Here is an 18,112-nt window from a genome sequence, read left to right as displayed (position 1 = left end):
CTCCAGAGACAATGCCAAGAACACGCTGTATCTGCAGATGAACAGCCTGGGAGCCGAGGACACGGCTGTGTATTATTGTGTGAAACAGAGAGTGTGGGGACCTCAGTGTGAGCCCAGACACAAACCTCCCTGTAGAAAGGGATCGGAACCACCAGGGGGTGCACACACCTCACCACTTCTGTCTTGAAGGCCCAGGAGCAGTGCAGATGGAGGTTCTGGGCAGGTTTCCAGTCAGGGTCTGGGGTTCTTCTCCATGGAGCAGTTTCCTCCAGGGATCCTCTCTGAACATATGGTTCTGTTATTACCTATAAAGTTTCTAATTCAGAAACTTAGTTGTTGGTGATCCCTGAGTGGCTCAGCAGCTTAGAGCCTGCCTTCAGCCCAGGGCATGATCCTGGAGACCCAGGATCGAGTCCCACATCAGGCTCCCTGCATGTAGCCTGCTTCTTCCTCTGTCTTTGTCTCTGCCTCTCTCTCTTTGGGTCTCTTGTGAATAAATAAAAAAATTTTAAGAATTTACTCGTCATACAAATACACATATATAAACTTTCACAAAACAGAGTCAATTACATTGAGTTACTCTTGTATATAAAAACAAATGAATTAAAAACATCCTGATGCTCATTGTGTGAAGCACTGGATGAGCCACAGCTGCACTCTCTGTCATAGGACCACCCAGCTCAATGAACATGTTAGCTAGAAGCAGCATAAAGTACATAGTGGACAGCAGTTTAGCAAATAACAGGATATAAATCCAATGAACAAAAGTCAGGTACATTTCTATACAGTAACAATGAGACAAAAGAAAGGAGAAAAATAAGTTGGAAATAGCAGAAAGGGAGACAGAACATGGAAGACTCTTAACTCTGGGAAATGAACTGGGGTGGAGGAAGGGGAGGAGGGCGGGGGGTGGGGGTGAATGGGTGGCGAGCACTGAGGTGGGCACTTGATGGGAAGAGCACTGTGTGTTATTCTGTATGTTGGCAAATTGAACACCAATAAAAAATAAATTTATTATTAAAACAAAAGAAAGAGAAACCCGGGAATCCGTGTCACTTTCATTTACACCAACGTAATAATAATAATTTAATAATAATAATAATAACAATAACGATAAGATACCTAGGAATTAACTTTAAAAATAGGTAAACAATTGGGGATCCCTGGGTGGCTCAGCAGTTTCGTGCCTGCCTTCAGCTCAGGGCATGATCCTGGGGTCCTGGGATTGGGTCTTGCGTCTGGCTCATACATGAAGCCTGCTTTGCACTCTGCCTGTGTCTCTGCTTCTCCCTCTACCTGTGTCTCTGCCTCTCTCTCGCTCTGTGTCTCATGGATAATCAAATTTTAAAAATCTAAAAAAATAGGTAAAAAATACGTACTTTGAGAACTCCAGAACAATTAGGAAATACACAGATGATTACACGAAGAATTGAAGGACATTCCATGCTGTGTGATTAGGAGAAAAAATATTGTTTAAGTGTATAAGCAACCAAAGCAAATCTGCATTTAATCCAATTTATATAAAAATAACACTAACATTTTTCACAGTGATAGAAAAAAAAGTCCTAAAAATTGGATGGATGCACAAAAGGCCTCAAAGCTGAAGGAATGTAGAAAAAGAAAACCAATGCTGGAGACATCATTATTCCAGAATGCAAGCTGTATTACAAGGCTTTGATCATTAAGAGGCTATGATACTGACACATATTTGGCAAATAGATCAATGCAACAGAACAGAGAACTCGGAAATGAGCCCCGATGTGTATGGTCAACTTATCTTTGTGTTCGTTTGTTTTGTAAAGTTTTAAATATTTTATTTATTTACTCATGAGGGACAGACAGAGACAAATGAAGAGGGAGAAGCAGGTTCCCTAGAGAGCCCGATGGGGGACTTGATCGCAAGATACTGGGTCATGACCAGAGCCAAAGACAGATGCTCAATAAGCAAGCCACCAAGGTGCCCCCGGTCACCGTATCTTTGACCAAGGAGAGAAGAATATCCCTTGGAAAGAGATACTCTCTTCAAGAAATGGTGTTGGAAAAGATGGACAGCCACATACAGAAGAATGAAACTGGACCAGTTTCTCACACCAGACAGGAGGACACACTAAAATGGAAGAAAGAGCTAAATTCCTCAAAATCTTGAGGAAGATCAAAGGTAGCAATCTCTCTAATATCAGCCACAGTAATATCTTGCATGATATATCTCCAAAAGCCAGTGAAAAATGGCAAAAAAGAACTATTAGGCATTCAATAGGATAAAAAATTATGTGCTCCAAAGGAAAAGGTTAACAAAACTAAAAGAAAACCTACAGAAGGAGAGAAGATATTTGCAAATGACGTATCAGATGAAGGCACAGAGTCCAAAATCTATAGAGAGCTTAGCAAATTCAACAGTTGAAGAAGAAAGAATCCAGTCAAGAAATGGGCAGAAGGGGGATCCCTGGGTGGCGCAGCAGTTTGGCCCCTGCCTTTGGCCCAGGGCGTGATCCTGGAGACCCGGGATCGAATCCCACGTCGGGCTTCCGGTGCATGGAGCCTGCTTCTCCCTCTGCCTGTGTCTCTGCCTCTCTCTCTCTCTCTGTGACTATCATAAATAAATAAAAAAATTTAAAAAAAAGAATCTTTAAAAAAAAAAGAAATGGGCAGAAGACACAAACATTTTTCAAAAAAAAAAGATATATAAATGGACAACAAGCATGAAAAATGTTCCATATCACTCAACATCAGGGAAATGCAAATCAAAACCACAAGGAGAAATGACAATACACTGCTCAGAAGGGCTAAAATTAACAAGACAGGAAATAGCAGATGTTTCCAAGGATGAAGAGAAGGGGAACAATATTGCATTATCGGTGGGGATACATGTGGTACACCACTCTGGAAACAGTAGATCTCTGCACACCCCAGAGCTCAGGAACCTGGGAACTGAGACCCTGGACCAAGAGGTAGGAAAGCAGCAACCTCTGGTGAGGAAGAGGAATCTGGTCCCTTGGGGCCCTCAGGACACTCTGACCACAGGTCCCAGCCCCAGGGGCAGGAGCAGAGTGAGGCTGGGAAGTGAGGTCTGTCCTGTCACATTCGGCAGTTTCTGTGGATGGGAACAGATCCACACTTAGAGCCTCTCTGGACATTTATCTGCCTCTGGGTCCCAATGTTCTTGATAATCTCACCCTCTTCTGAGCCCTCATGAATTCAGGACTTGGAATGTGCTGAATAAGACAAATGCTCTGGGAATTTGATCGGGACAGGGCAAGATGGCAAAGAAGTAGGGTCCCCAAGTCACCTGTCCCCAAAACTTACCTAGATAACTTTCAAATCATCCTGAAAATATACGAATTCGACCTGAGATTTAAAGAGAGAAAAGCTGGAATTCTAGAGAGAGAAGAGTTTGCACTTCTAACAAATACAACTCATTTTTAGCCACTCTGCACTGAGCAAAATGACTAGAAGAAAGAACTCACCACAAAAGAAAGAATCAGAAACACTACTCTCTGCCACACAGTTACAGAAATTGGATTACAATTTGATGTAGAAAGCCAATTCAGAAGCACAATTATAAAGCTCTGGAAAAAAGCATAAAAGAATCAAGAGACTTCATGACTGCAGAATTTAGATCTAAACAGACCTAAATACCACAGCAACTTCTTGCAAGATACGTCCATGATGGCAACAGAAACAAAAGCAAAAATGAATTAATGGGACTATATCAAGATAAGAAGCTTCTGCAAGGCAAAGGAAACAGTCAACAAAACTAAAAGACAACCTGCAGAATGGGAGAAGATATTTGCAAATGACGTGTCAGATAAAGGGCTAGTTTCCAAGATCTATAAAGAACTTACTAAACTCAACAGCAAAAAAACAAACAATCCAATCATGAAATGGGAAAAACACATGAACAGAAATCTCACAGAGGAAGACATAGACATGGCCAACAAGCACATGAGAAATTGTTCCGAATCCCTTGCCATCAGGGAAATACATATTAAAACCACAATGAGATACCACCTCACACCAGTGAGAATGGGGAAAATTAACAAGGCAGGAAACCACAATGTTGGAGAGGATGTGGAGAAAGGGGAACCCTCTTACACTGTTGGTGGGAAGGTGACCTAGTGCAGCCACTCTAGAAAACTGTGTGGAGGTTCCTCAGAGTTAAAAAATAGATCTGCCCTATGACCCAGTAGTTGCATTGCTGGGGATTTACCCCAAAGATAGAGATGCGGTGAAACGCTGGAACACCTGCATCCCGATGTTTATAGCAGCAATGTCCACAATAGCCAATAGCCACACTGTGGAAGGAAACTTGGTGTCCCTTGAAAGATGAATGGATAAAGAAGATGTGGTCCATGTATACAATAGAATATTCCTCACCATTACAAATGACAAATACCCACCATTTGCTTTGCAGTGGAAGGAACTGGAGGGTATTATGCTGAGTGAAATAAGTCAATCATAGAAGGACAAACATATGGTCTCATTCATTTGGGGAATATAAAAAATAGTGAAAGGGAATAAAGGGGAAAGGAGAAAAACTAAGTGGGAAATATCAGAAAGGGAGACAGAACATGAAATACTCCTAACTCTGGGAAACGAACTAGGGGTAGTGGAGGGGGAGGTGGGCAGGGGGTAGGGGTGACTGGGTGGCAGGCACTGAGGTTGGCACTTGATGGGATGAGCACTGGGTGTTATTCTATATGTTGACAAATTGAACACCAATAAAAAACAAATTTATAAAAAAATAGAAATGACAAAAACCCACCATTTGCTTCGAGGTGGATGGAACTAGAGGATATTATGCTGAGTGAAGTTAGTCTGTCGGAGAAGGACAAACATTATATGGTTTCATTCATTTGAGGAATATAAGCATTAGTGAAAGGGAAGAAAGGGGAAAGGAGAGAAAATGTGTGAAAATATTAGTAAGGGTGACAAAACATGAGAGACTCCTAACTCTGGGTAACAAACAAGGGCTAGTGGAAAGGGAGGTGGGCGGGGGGTTGGGGTGACTGGGTGATGGGCACTGAGGGAGGCACTTGGCCAAATGAGCACTGGGTAATATGCAATATGTTGGCAAATTGAACTCCAATAAAAATAATTTAAAATAAATTTAAAAAATATAAGACTCCACCCCAAGATTGCTAGAATTCATACAGTAATTCAGCAGTATGGCAGGATACAAAATCAATGCCCAGAAATCAGTGGCATTTCTATACGCTGACAATGAGATGGAAGAAAGAGAAATTAAGGAGTAAATCCCATTTACAATTGCACCCAAAAGCATAAGGTACCTAGGAATAAACCTAACCAAAGAGATAAAGGATCTATACCCTAAAAACCCAGAACTCTTCTGAAAGAAAGTGAGGAAGACACAAAGAGATGGAAAAAAGTCCATGCTTATGGATTGGAAGAATTAATATTGTGAAAATGTCAATGTTACCCAAGACAATTTACACGTTTAATTCAATCCCTATCAAAATACCATGGACTTTCTTCAGAGAGTTGGAATAAATTATCTTAAGATTTGTGTGGAATTAGGGATCTCTGGGTTGCGCAGCAGTTTAGTGCCTGCCTTTGGCACAGGGCGCGATCCTGGAGACCCAGGATTGAATCCCACATCGGGCTCCCGGTGCATGGAGCCTGCTTCTCCCTCTGCCTATGTCTGTGTGTGTGTGTGTGTGTGTGTGTGTGTGACTATCATAAATAAATAAAAATTAAAAAATTAAAGATTTGTGTGGAATTAGAAAAGACTCCGAATAGCCATGGGGATATTAAAAAAGAAAACCATAACTGGGGGCATCACAATGCCAGATTTCAGGTTGTACTACAAAGCTGTGGTCATCAAGACAGTGTGGTACTGGTACAAAAACATATACATAGATCAATGGAACAGAATAGAGAATTCAGAAGTGGACCCTCAACTTTATGGTCAACTAATATTCGACAAAGGAGGAAATACTATCCACTGGAAAAAAAGTATCTTCAAAAGATATGGTTTATGTAAACAATGGATATTACTCAGCCATTAAAAACAACAAACTTTAAAAAAATTTTTTATTGGTGTTCAATTTGCCAACATATAGCATAACACACAGTGCTCACCCCATCAAGTGCCCCCCCTCATTTGCTTCGACATGGATGGAACTGGAGGGTATTATGCTGAGTGAAATAAGTCAATCAGAGGACAAACATTATATGCTCTCATTCATTGGGGGAATATAAAAAATACTGAATGGGAATAAATGGGATAGGAGAAAAATAAGTGGGAAATATCAGAAAGGGAGGCAGAACATAAAGACTCCTAACTCTGGCAAATGAACTAAGGGTGGTGGAAGGGGAGGTGGGCGGGGGATGGGGGTGACTCAGTGACCAGGATTAAGATGGGCACTGGACGGGATGAGTACTGGGTGTTATTCTATATGTTGGCAAATTGAACATGAATAAAAAATAAATTCATAAAATAAATAAAATAAGCAACAGAAAAAAATAGTCTCTTCAATAAATGGTGCTGGGAAAATTGGAAAGCCACATGCAGAAGAATGAAACTAGACCACTCACTTGCACCATACACAAAGATAAACTCAAAATGGATGAAAGATGTAAATGTGAGACAAGATTCCATCAAAATCCTAGAGGAGAACACAGGCAACACCCTTTTTGAACTTGGCCACAGCAACTTCTTGCAAGATACATCCATGAAGGCAAGAGAAACAAAAGCAAAAATGAACTATTGAGACTTCATCAGGATAAGAAGTTTCTGCAAAGCAAAAGAAACAGACAACAAATCTAAAAGACAACCTGCAGAATGTGAAAAGATATTTGCAAATGACCTGTCAGATAAAGGGATAGTGTACAAGATCTAGAAAGAACTATTAAACTTAACAGCAAAGAAACAAGCCAATCATGAAATGGGCAAAAGACATTAACAGAAATCTCACAGAGGAAGTCAGAGTTGGGCCAACAAGCACATGAGAAAATGCTCCGCATCACCTGCCATCAGGGAAATACAAATCAAAACCACAATGAAATCCCACCTCACACCAGTGAGAATGGGGAAAATTAACAAGGCAGGAAACAACAAATGTTGGAGAGGATGCGGAGAAAAGGGAACCCTCTTACACTGTTGGTGGGAATGTGAACTGGTGCAGCTACTCTGGAAAACTGTGTGGAGGTTCCTCAAAGAGTTCAAAATAGATCTGCCCTATGATCCAGCAATTGCACTGCTGGGGATTTACCCCAAAGATACAGATGCAGTGAAACTCTGGGACACCTGCACCCCGATGTTTCTAGCAGCAATGTCCACAAGAGCCAAACTGTGGAAGGAGCCTCAGTGTCCATCGAAAGATGGATGGATAAAGAAGATGTGGTCTATTCAGACAATGGAATATTACTCAGACATTAGAAATGACAAATACCCACCATTTGCTTCAACGTGGATGGAACTGGATGGTATTATGCTGAGTGAAATAAGTCAATCAGAGAAGGACAAACATTATATGGCCTCATTCATTTGGGGAATATAAAAATAGTAAAAGGGAATAAAGGGGAAAGGAGAGAAAATGAGTGGGAAATATCAGAAATGGTGACAGACTATGAGAGACACCTAACTCTGGGAAATTAACAAGGTGTAGTGGAAGGGGTGGTGGGTGGGGGGACAGGGTGAATGGGTGACGGGCACTGAGGGGGCACTTTTTAAAATTTTTTTAAATTTATTTTTATTGCCCCCCTTGGTACCTGTCACTCAGTCACCCCCACCTCCACCCACCTCCCTTTCCACTACCCCTTGTTGGTTTCCCAGAGTTAGGAATCTCTCATGTTCTGTCTCCCTCTCTGATATTTCCCACTCACATTTTCTCCTTTCCCCTTTATTCTGAGGGAAGCACTTGATGGAATGAGCACTGGGTGTTATGCTATATGTTAGCAAATTGAACTCTAATAAATAGAAATTTTAAAAAATTAAAAAGAAATAAAAATTAGTGTTAAATATCCATGATAAGCAACACATCAGAATTTTAAAGATAGGATCTAACCCTGACCCTGCATCCTGTCTCTATGTAAAAATGTGCCATTTTCCTCTGCACAGATTTATTTTTGCATGAATTTAGATCTTTCTTATTGATGCCCATTTTTCTGTGCCCTTGTCAATACTCTGTGCCTGAAGTAAGTGTCGCACTCTCCTCTTGCTCCCTGCCCCAGAGAACAGCCTCACCCCTCTGCACCTGGTGTCCTCAGGAGCCCCAGTGCAAGTTGGATCCCAAGCTGTGTGTGTGCTGGCACAGTGATCCTTTGACTTCCAGGCCAGGATAGTGTGCACATTCATATGTGGAGTTGTGTGTTCACTGATGCAAAGTGCCTGGGGCTAAGTCCTAAGACACCAGTGTTCACCCAGGGCTAATAGTGCAGCTTGGAGGTCAGAGAAGAGCAAAGGAGCATATGTGTGGATCCATCCTGGACCAGTCAGGCCCTGGAGGCCTTCCTGGAGGAGCCGACAGTCTACTAGGTGTCAGGGAATTTGAAGAAGGGAAGAGATAACATGTGACTGAATTAACACTGGCAAAAACGATTGGCATGAAGACGTGTCCAGGAGCAACACCTTCTGTCAACTGAGGCAGATGTAGAGCTGTCACAAGGCTCTGGAAAATGGACATGTCCCTTCCTTTGCAGCAAACTTATTTTTCCTTTTTGGCTGACTCACACACACACAAGCCTCCAGCAGCCACCTCTTCTGCCCAGCACCCAGAGGTGATGGCGGCCTCCACACCCCATGATCCCTTCTCAGGTGCATTTGCTGGCCTCTCCTGTGTCCTTGGGTTGCACTCTCCAGCAGCCTGTGGTCTCTGCTGGCATCTGATCCTCACCCACATTTGCAAAGGCCTGCTGAGCCCAAGTGTATGCATGTCATTCAAGCCTCATTTGCAGAGTCCATAAGTCCTGAATTCTCCCATAGGATTCTAAGATCCTTCCTCATTCACTCCTGCCTGGGAGCAAGCCACCACATCCATCAATTAATGCAACCCAGATAGTCATTCCAGCTGAATGTAAACTAGATGCTCACACTTAATCACCCATTCGCAGGGGCTGGTTAGGCCAACTGCATGGGAGGAAAAAGCCCTGTGCAGACATAAAATGAGCAAGAATGGCCTCCGTGGACATGGAAATATGCCCATGACGTATATTGTTGGGTTGGAAAAATCAGGCTCCGCCAACTGAGTAGTCTGATATGATGGCCCTAGCTTTTGAAAGCATGTATTTATACAAAGAGATGCCTGAGGTGGGTAGGGCTTGGGGCCACCAAATATGCCTGTGGTTACTTAGATTGAGATCCTTGATGACCTGAGAGCCAGGTACAATAGAAACTAAACCAACACTTACAATCATAACACCTAAGGACAAACCCAAAGGGTCATTTACTCACCCAGGGCACATACGGTTCTAGGAAAGAACACATCAATCTGAGTTGGAAAGGGAAGGGTCAGTGTTCCCTTCCCACATAATGGTAGATGTGGAGACGTGACTATCCTGCTCCGACAGCAGGTATCCTGGAGCATCTCCTGAGTCAGCTGACATGGTGCTGCTAGTTCTGCTCCTCCAATTTACAGGGTCACCTCTTCCACAATCATGGGGTCACCAGACCTTCAGCTTCAGGCCAGGAATGGTCAATGGATGACAGCTCCTGCCTCTCCTCTGCTCCAGGACTATGTTCATGCCTGGTGGTGTCTACACTAACCCAGAAGCAGTGAGTACAGCCCAGAGTCTGTGCACTGACCAGGTCTCTTGTATGGTTGACATGATCCCAGCACCCAGCCCAGGTTGGAGGGGACACACACTTGTAGGCAGCCTGATGTGTCATGTGTACAGATGTATAGAACATGACCGTGATACAAGCTGGATGACCATAAACCAGGACAGTGACCAGAATCCTCCCAGTGCCCAGCATCACTGCTCACCCTGAAGAAGACCCACGAGGACCATCGACATGCAACATCAAGCTCTAGTGAGGAGTTATTTTTATCCGAACCAGAAGCAGATACATCTCCTCCACTATGCTGTCTGTGTGAATCTTTTCTGTTCTTGAAATATGACCTATATGAGAGACCATTTGCATAGGTGAGATAGACACTGATCTCCAGGAGGGCCACCCCCAGTTTAGAGATCCTTCCCTGTCATTCAGGTAGGGGATGTTGATCCAACATGCCCAGGAACTCTATTACTGCAACAACTGCTATCTTTGCTTCTGGGGAGACTGCACTTTCCAGTGACCTCCATGACCTTGATTTGGGTTCCTGGCTGTGCTGTCTGGGAAAGAGGACCTCCAGGGACTTGGTGTTTCCTGAGACTTTCCCCATGGGTATGGGGCACAGTGCTGGAAACAATGACAGAGTGTCATCCTGAGAACGATAATCTGAGGGGCAGACCTGGACCCTCCTGTCCATTGACCTGTAGGGTAACAGATGCTGAGAGAACATACAAAACCAACATGCACACACTTCCCCATCTCTGAATCATATTTGCTTTAGTTCCATATTGTGAAACAAGTCACAAACCCAGGCCCAACTTCCATGTGGAGGAAAATGCACATCAGCTGGGTGCAGGGAACAAGGGCACATTGGGATCCTTACTGCAAATATCAGCTACAGTGTGTGTGTGTGTCTGTGTGTGTGTGTGTCTGTGTCTGTGTCTGTGTGTCTTTGTGTGTGTGTGTCTGTTGTTGGACAGTGGAGGTGCAGAGAACTGTAATCTGCCTGTGTCTGCATGAGCAGATATAGTCAAATGTGAACTTCAACCTCAGGAACCTAAAGGATATAAGAGGCTTCCCAGAGAACTTTGAGTTTCTGGATTCCAGTGAGTGTGGACTGTGAGTGCATCTGGGGCTCCAGCAAAATGGCTCCATCAGGGTTCAGAGAACCCTTGCTCAGCTGACTGCACAGGTAGGAACCCAGATCACGATTGCAGGAGATGTTATCAGAGCACATGATGTCACTGAAAGAGCTCTCTGATGGTAAAACACTCCCACTGTAGGGGCAGAAAGATTTCCCTCATTCCCTTTTAGGTTCTTAGGATGGGTTAATAGATACTTGAACATAAGACAAACAGGAGAAAAATAATGTTAACTTTGCATGTATAGCAGCTTGCAAAATATAAAGGCACAGAGACGTGAGCAATGAAGAAACTACTTATATCTATATAAAAAGTTGGGATTGGAAGGAATGACAACAAATAGAAATGTGAGTTTCTGGAATTAAGTTACTGAAGAAGTAAGGTTTGCTTGTACAGGTTCTTTGGCCCTAAAATCCTATTTCTTCTCATAATGAAATGTCTCTTCCTGGAATAAGGAGGACGCCTTTCCTTCGGGAGACTTGTCTTCACCCCAGAGTCAGGAGGGTTAGTATGTCTCTCCACTGGCTCTTTCTTGAGAAGCATAAATTCCAGGGACACACTTGGGATGTCATATTCTGCACCCATTCATAATGTAGTACTTGAGTAGAGACACTGCAGTAAATACCCTGTGAGCCCAGACAGGGTCCTTCAAATAGAGTCAGGGTCTGGGCTGCAGGGGGCGCTCAGGACCACGCAGCACAAGGCTTCTGCCCCAGGAGCAGGTGCACAGGGATCTGGGGAAGGATTTCCTCTGAGAAGTTGGGGTCGCCTTGTTCTGGAACTATCTAAAATGCAGGTAGGACAGGAAGTGCTATAGGGTGTGAAATACAAATTTTTATAAAATATTTACATGAAAAATACCTAAAAATGAAATTTATTGATGGACAAAATACAGAAATATGTGATTACCAACAGTTGACTCTATATCAATAACTACATGAATTGATATTTAAAATTTCACTTCAAATGGACTCATCTTATTAGAATATTCCTTAGTCGAAATCATTATCTGCCCCTATTACATACATGATTATATCGCCCTGAGATCCCATTTGCACTTTCCCGTCTGCAAGTTCTAGGAATTGACCCCAGAATGAACAGAAGTTGGCTTCCACCATGTGAGTCCAAACACCGGGCATCTCCCCCTTCTTGTATCATGAGGTTTCTCCAGGATCTCATTGCTGCTCACGATCCTCACCCAGCTCTTGCCAAAAACACACAACATGATGCTTCATTCACAGCAGTTTGCTTCTCAGGACATTGTAGGATGAGATCTTTCTGAAATTACTTTACCCCACAAGAGACAATAGCATGAACTGGTCAGGGTTCTCCTAAGGAATATAACTAATAGCTGATTGACTCCCGTGACTGAATAGGCTGAGAAGTCTATGATGTGCAGTCCTGAGGTCGATACCCAGAAAAGCCAGTAGAGAAATTTTCATTTGACTCTGCCCTAGTCTTTCATTGGAGAACCAGGGGACATGCATGTGTAACTGTCTCCAAGGCAGGAGGAAATGGATGTTCCAGATCAAGCCTGTGGGCAGGAAGAATGATGGAAGTCTTCATCCTTCTGCCATTTATTCTATTCAGAACCACTCAGGTGTCCCTTTTCTTTTGATATTTCATATATTTACTCATGAGAGACACAGACACAGACACAGAGGCAGAGACTAGGCAGAAGGAGAAGCAGGCTCCATGCAGGGAGCCCAATCTGGGACTGGATCCTGGGACTCCAGGATGACCTGAGCCAAAGGCAGATGCCCAAGCACTGAGCCACACAGGCGTCCCGAGTATCTGCTGTTTAAATGCATCCAGTCCTTGCACAATGTTACAGCAGTCAGAACAGGGTACGATATGACCCTAGTGACACATGAACCCAAGTAATGATGCTCTGGCATGTCCACAAGTAGTGTCTCTGATGACACAGTGAGATTTGAGTGGTACCATCTTCTTCCAGAGTTGTGTTATGCTGACTGCTGAGGGGTGTGTGCCTCACCACTGAGAATGACGTTGGTCCCTCATGTCCCCAACCTAATACCCACCTGTGTCTGTTACTCTCCCTCCATAGACGAGGGAGGTTTTCAAAGGTGAGCTCATTACTGGAAACCCTCAAACACCTGCAATAATTGTTTACCCTTTATCTGTATGTTTATATGCAGTCATTCATCTAGAGGGTTTCTACACCATCCTGGTGGCATGACCTGGTGTTTAGTATATCTCAGCTCTGCCATCCTATTGCTTAGTTTATATGTAAACTCACTGGTACTGAAGCTGTTTCCAGAAGTTAAGTCCACTCATGGAAAGTGAGTCCCGATCAGGATAGGAAATAAGTCTTTGGTGGGGTCCACCCCTTCTCTGTATCAAGAGAGGAAAAACATCCTCAGAAACAGAGTAGAGATCACAGGGCCCAGAAGGCTATACAAGCAACCCTTGTCAGTTCCTCACTCATTGACTGACACAAACCCAAATCCTGGTCTTAGATATCCAAAATGCAATGTCTATTGTCTAACAGACAGAAGCGCTGCCTGCAGTGGTCATTGTCTGGATGTTGTATTTTACATGGCTCATGCACCTGGAAAATGAAATGCATCTCTCCTTAGATCTGTAAATTACCTATTGAGTTATCAGACAAGACAAACAAACCAGAAGAATAGAAGAGAAATCTTTCTGCCCAAACGATTTGAAGACCTAGCCAGGGAAATTAGGCAATAAAATCATAATCAATAGAGAGAAAGAAAAATTCTTTGTTTCCAAATGACATGATCTGCTACAGGGGCAATCATGTAGTCATGTTGTGGAGTCTACAACTCCACAAAAGTTAGGAATTAATTCAGGATTACAAGGAATATCCAGGACATAAAATAAACAAATACAGCTATGATTCCACACACAAAAAAATTATCTATATAAAATTAACAAAAATATTCCTTTAATGAGATCAAAAATAAATATTTAGGATTACATTTCAATATGAGATAAAATGCCAGACTAAAAATGACTTACATTGATGAAAGGTTTTTTTAAAAAAACAAACAGAAATGAAAAAATAACACTGCTCACACAGAACATGAGAGATTCCTAACTCTGGGAAATGACAAGGGGTGGTGGAAAGGGAGGTGGGCGGGGGATGGGGGTGACTGGGTAACAGGTACTGAGGGGGGCACTTGATGGGATGAGCACTGGGTGTTGTGCTATATGTTGGCAAACTGAACTCCAATAACAGGAAATTTTTAAAAAAAGATAACATCACTCACAGATGAGAACTTATTTCCACAGTGACATCTGCACAAAGAGATCTGCAAAGGTAATGCAATCCTTGCTATTAACTTCTTAGAATAGAATTTTAGTCAAGAGCTGAATATATACTCAGAGGAAATGCAAATAGAGCCTTCTCTCTGCTGATTAAACCAGCCCAACACTGACCCTGCAACTAGCAGAGGAGCCCCAGCGCCAGATCCCCACGTGACGCCATTCTGGGATCAGGACAGAACACAGACAACGCCCCATGGAGTCTGCGCTCAGCTGGGTGTTCCTTGTCACTATTTTAAAAGGTAATTCATGGAGAACAAGAGACCTTGAGTATGGGAGTGGAGGTGAGTGAGAGAAACGGGATGTGGGACAGTTTTTTTACCAGGATGTCTTGTGTTTGCAGGAGTCCAGGCTGAGGTGCAGCTGGTGGAGACTGAGGGAGACCTGGTGAAGCCTGGGGGATCCCTGAGACTTTCCTGTGTGGCCTCTGGATTCACCTTCAGTAGCTACGACATGGACTGGGTCTGCCAGGCTCCAGGGAAAGGGCTACAGTGGGTCACATACATTAGCAATGGTGGAAGTAGCACAAGGTATGCAGACGCTGTGAAGGGCCCATTCACCATCTCCAGAGACAACGCCAGGAACACGCTCTATCTGCAGATGAACAGCCTGAGAGCCGAGGACACGGCCGTGTATTACTGTGTGAGTGACACCGTGAGGGCACCTCAGTGTGAGCCCAGACACAAACCTCCCTGTAGAAGGGGATCAGGACCACCAGGTGGTGCACACTCCTCACCACTTCTGTCTTGAAGGCCAGGAGCAGTGCAGATGGAGGTTCTGGGCAGGTTTCCTGTCAGTGTCTGGGGCTTCCTCTCCATGAAGCAGGTTATCTAGGGAGTCTCTCTAGACACGCGGTTAAGGGCCTTCTTATAAACTTTGTAATTTATGACATTTGATTTAATATAAACTATTTTTTACATGCACTAAAGAAGTTTGCTTACACTTTTTCTCTACTGCCCCTACACATTATTTAATGACACATATCTCAGTGCACTCAACTTCCCCTTTAGGAGTTTCCACCTTCTCATTAGAGAACCCCCCTGCTCAGCGTGCAAGGTTGATAGAAGTAGCATAAACCAAATGATGGACAGGAAGCTATAGATGGATCAGGAGTAGAAAGCAAAACTGAGAACTTCTGGAAGTGTCACTGTAATGAACCCAACTACCAGCATTCATATTAGTGGTAACATGGAAGAGCATTGGTAACTCCTCAAGGTTGTTATTAGGATGTGGAATATGGAGGTCACACACGTATGCACACACGCACATGCACACACAGACACACACACACACGAGAGTATAAATCATTATCACATTTACTGTGTCTGTTGAGAGCAGGGCAGGCCTCGCAGCAAGTCATAAATTCTTGGATGGAACAAGAAAGGACACTGACTCAGGGAGTGTGTTGTGGGTCAGTGGTGGGGATGGGGTCCTGCTCCAGGAGGAGCTTGTGTGAAGTCAGTGACCCCCCTGCATCAAAGGAGGGAAACCTATGGGTTTTGGTTTGATGACCCATGTTTGTGGAGCTGGAGAATAGGGAGGAATGGATGTCCAGGATCTAGCAGGCACATTCAAAATATGGTATAAGGAATCATTCCACTAAACAAGTATGAAAACTGGTAGAACAATAGAGAGAAATGGTTGTTCTAAGTATGAAAAAGAATGATTTAGGGGGGTAAATGAGATAAATGTTTCTTAGAAGCCTTACACAGTATAAAGTGATTATACAAACGGACCAAGGATAACCCAGAGTCTCAGGTGGAAGCTTTCCTCTCCCCAAGGTCACCAGCTGATTGTGGAGGTCACGTGTGCACTGTGTGCACACAGAGACCAGAAGCTTCTACTGGATCCATGAGGCTCCTCAGGGTGAGGAGCTGGATTGGAGGACCTTCCACCTGAAGGGAATAACTCAGTAGTCCTTTGGGTGCTGATGTCAGCTCACTGTGTGTGATGTCTACCATCCCCAGATTAGAACCTAGTGCACATGTGATGGGAGGAAGAGGAGGGGACTTCGGGGTGGACTTGGGTAAGGAGGTTCAGCCCTATGATTGGATCAATGGGACTTCTCTGTGCTTCTAGGATTTTGAAGTCTGTGTTCTTCCTGAGATTGGGAAACTTTTCAGCTATTATTTAATCAAATAACTTCTTTTTCCTGCCTCCTCATCTACTGGGACTCCTATCATATGAATATAATTATGACATCAGGATTAACTGAGCTCCAAACGTCTGACTTTGTTGTCTCTACCTTTGTTTCCTCTTCTCAGTCATTATTTTCAATAATTTGAACTTGTCTCAACTGACTCATCCTCTGTTTCATTCAACTGCATTTTTATAGCATTAACTGGGAATTAAATATTGGTTATAGAGTTATTAATATGGGAGGGAGGGGGCAAGATGGCAGAAGAGTAGGGTCCCCAAGTCATCTGTCCCCACCAAATTACCTAGATAACTTTCAAATCATCCTGAAAACCTACGAATTCGGTCTGAGATTTAAAGAGAGAACAGGGGTAATGCTACAGTGAGAAGAGTTTGTGCTTCTATCGAGGTAGGAAGACAGAAAAAAAATAAAGAAATAAAAAGCATCCAAGTGGAAGGGGCCCCGCAAGGAGCCGGGCTAAGACTGTGCAGTGAGTGACCCCAGGACAGGAAGACCCCATCCCCGGAGAAGCAGGAGCTTCACCAATATTCCCGGTTGGAAAGGCGCTCACAGAGAGCTCGGGCAGGATCTCAGGAGGGGCAGGGATGCCCTCAGGCTCCCAGGGGCACTAACAGAGCACCTGCGCCCAGGGGAGAGCGCACCACACCCCACAGCAGAGCTCCCTAAAGGGTTGCAGCGCATGCATGGTGGGGCTCGGGAGCATCTCAGAGGCAGCTCCAGCAGAGGCTCCATGTGCTGGGAACTGCGCAGCCTGGGAGCAGCGCAGGCCTCGGAGCCCAAGGCACCAGTGGACACAGCCCAGGATCCAGCACTCCCCCGGGAACAGGCAGAGGCTGGGAGGGCCCAGGACGGTGAGGACGTTCCTGATGCCAGGAGGCCCCAAGCTGTGCAGATCAGAGCCACCTGCACCCAGAGCATCCAGGCCCCTGTGGACTGGGAGCTGCGGTAGTTACTTCAGGAGTTGACTCCAGAGCTGGAGAGCTGGCCACTGCCACTGTGGTTGTTCCTCCTGGGGCCTAACAGGATAAACAACCACCACTGAGCCTCACAGTGGTCTCACAGGATAAACGGGATGAACAACTCCCACTGAGCCCTGCACCAGGCAGGGGTTGAGCAGCTCCCCCACGTGCTCACACCTGAGTAGCAGCACAGCAGGCCCCTCCCCCAGAAAATCAGCTAGACGGAGAGGGGAAAAGCAAGTTATTGACCAAGCAGCACTGGAAAGTTCCAGGGGAAGTCGAGGGATATACAGTATACAGAATCAGAGGATACTCCCCCTTGGTTTTGTTTCCAGTTTGCTTCCCCCCCTTTTCTTTTTCTTTTTTTTTCTTCTTTTTTCTCTCTTCTCTCTTTTTCTCCTTTTCCAGTACAACTTATTTTTGGCCACTCTGCACTGAGCAAAATGACTAGAAGGAAAAACTCACTTCAAAAGAAAGGATCAGAAACAGTCCTCTCTCCCACTGAGTTACAAAATTTAGAATACAATTCAATGTCAGAAAGCCAATTCAGAAGCAAAATTATAAAGCTACTGGTGGCTCTAGAAAAAAACCATAAAGGATTCAAGAGACTTCATGACTGAAGAATTTAGATCTAATAATGCCAAAATTAAAATCAATTAAATGAGATGCAATCCAAACTAGAGGTTCTAACAATGAGGGTTAATGAGGTAGAAGAACGAGTGAGTGACAAAGAAGACAAGTTGATGGCAAGGAAGGAAGGTGAGGAAAAAAGAGAAAAACAATTAAAAGATCATGAGGATAGGTTATGGGA

At 44.0% G+C, this 18,112-nt stretch overlaps 1 gene segment (V, D, J or C); it reads left to right on the top strand.

The window, feature by feature from the left end:
• Window positions 1–14,316: 14,316 nt before the first annotated feature.
• LOC140639522 (immunoglobulin heavy variable 3-48-like) lies at window positions 14,317–17,291 on the top strand. The segment is given in 3 exon segments: window positions 14,317–14,426; window positions 14,528–14,838; window positions 17,019–17,291. Coding segments are annotated over 3 exon segments (630 nt in total).
• Window positions 17,292–18,112: the final 821 nt, after the last annotated feature.

Source organism: Canis lupus, chromosome 9 (assembly GCF_048164855.1).
Source record: "Canis lupus baileyi chromosome 9, mCanLup2.hap1, whole genome shotgun sequence".
Lineage (NCBI taxonomy): Eukaryota > Metazoa > Chordata > Mammalia > Carnivora > Canidae > Canis > Canis lupus.
This window is presented reverse-complemented; position numbering and strand designations above follow the sequence as displayed.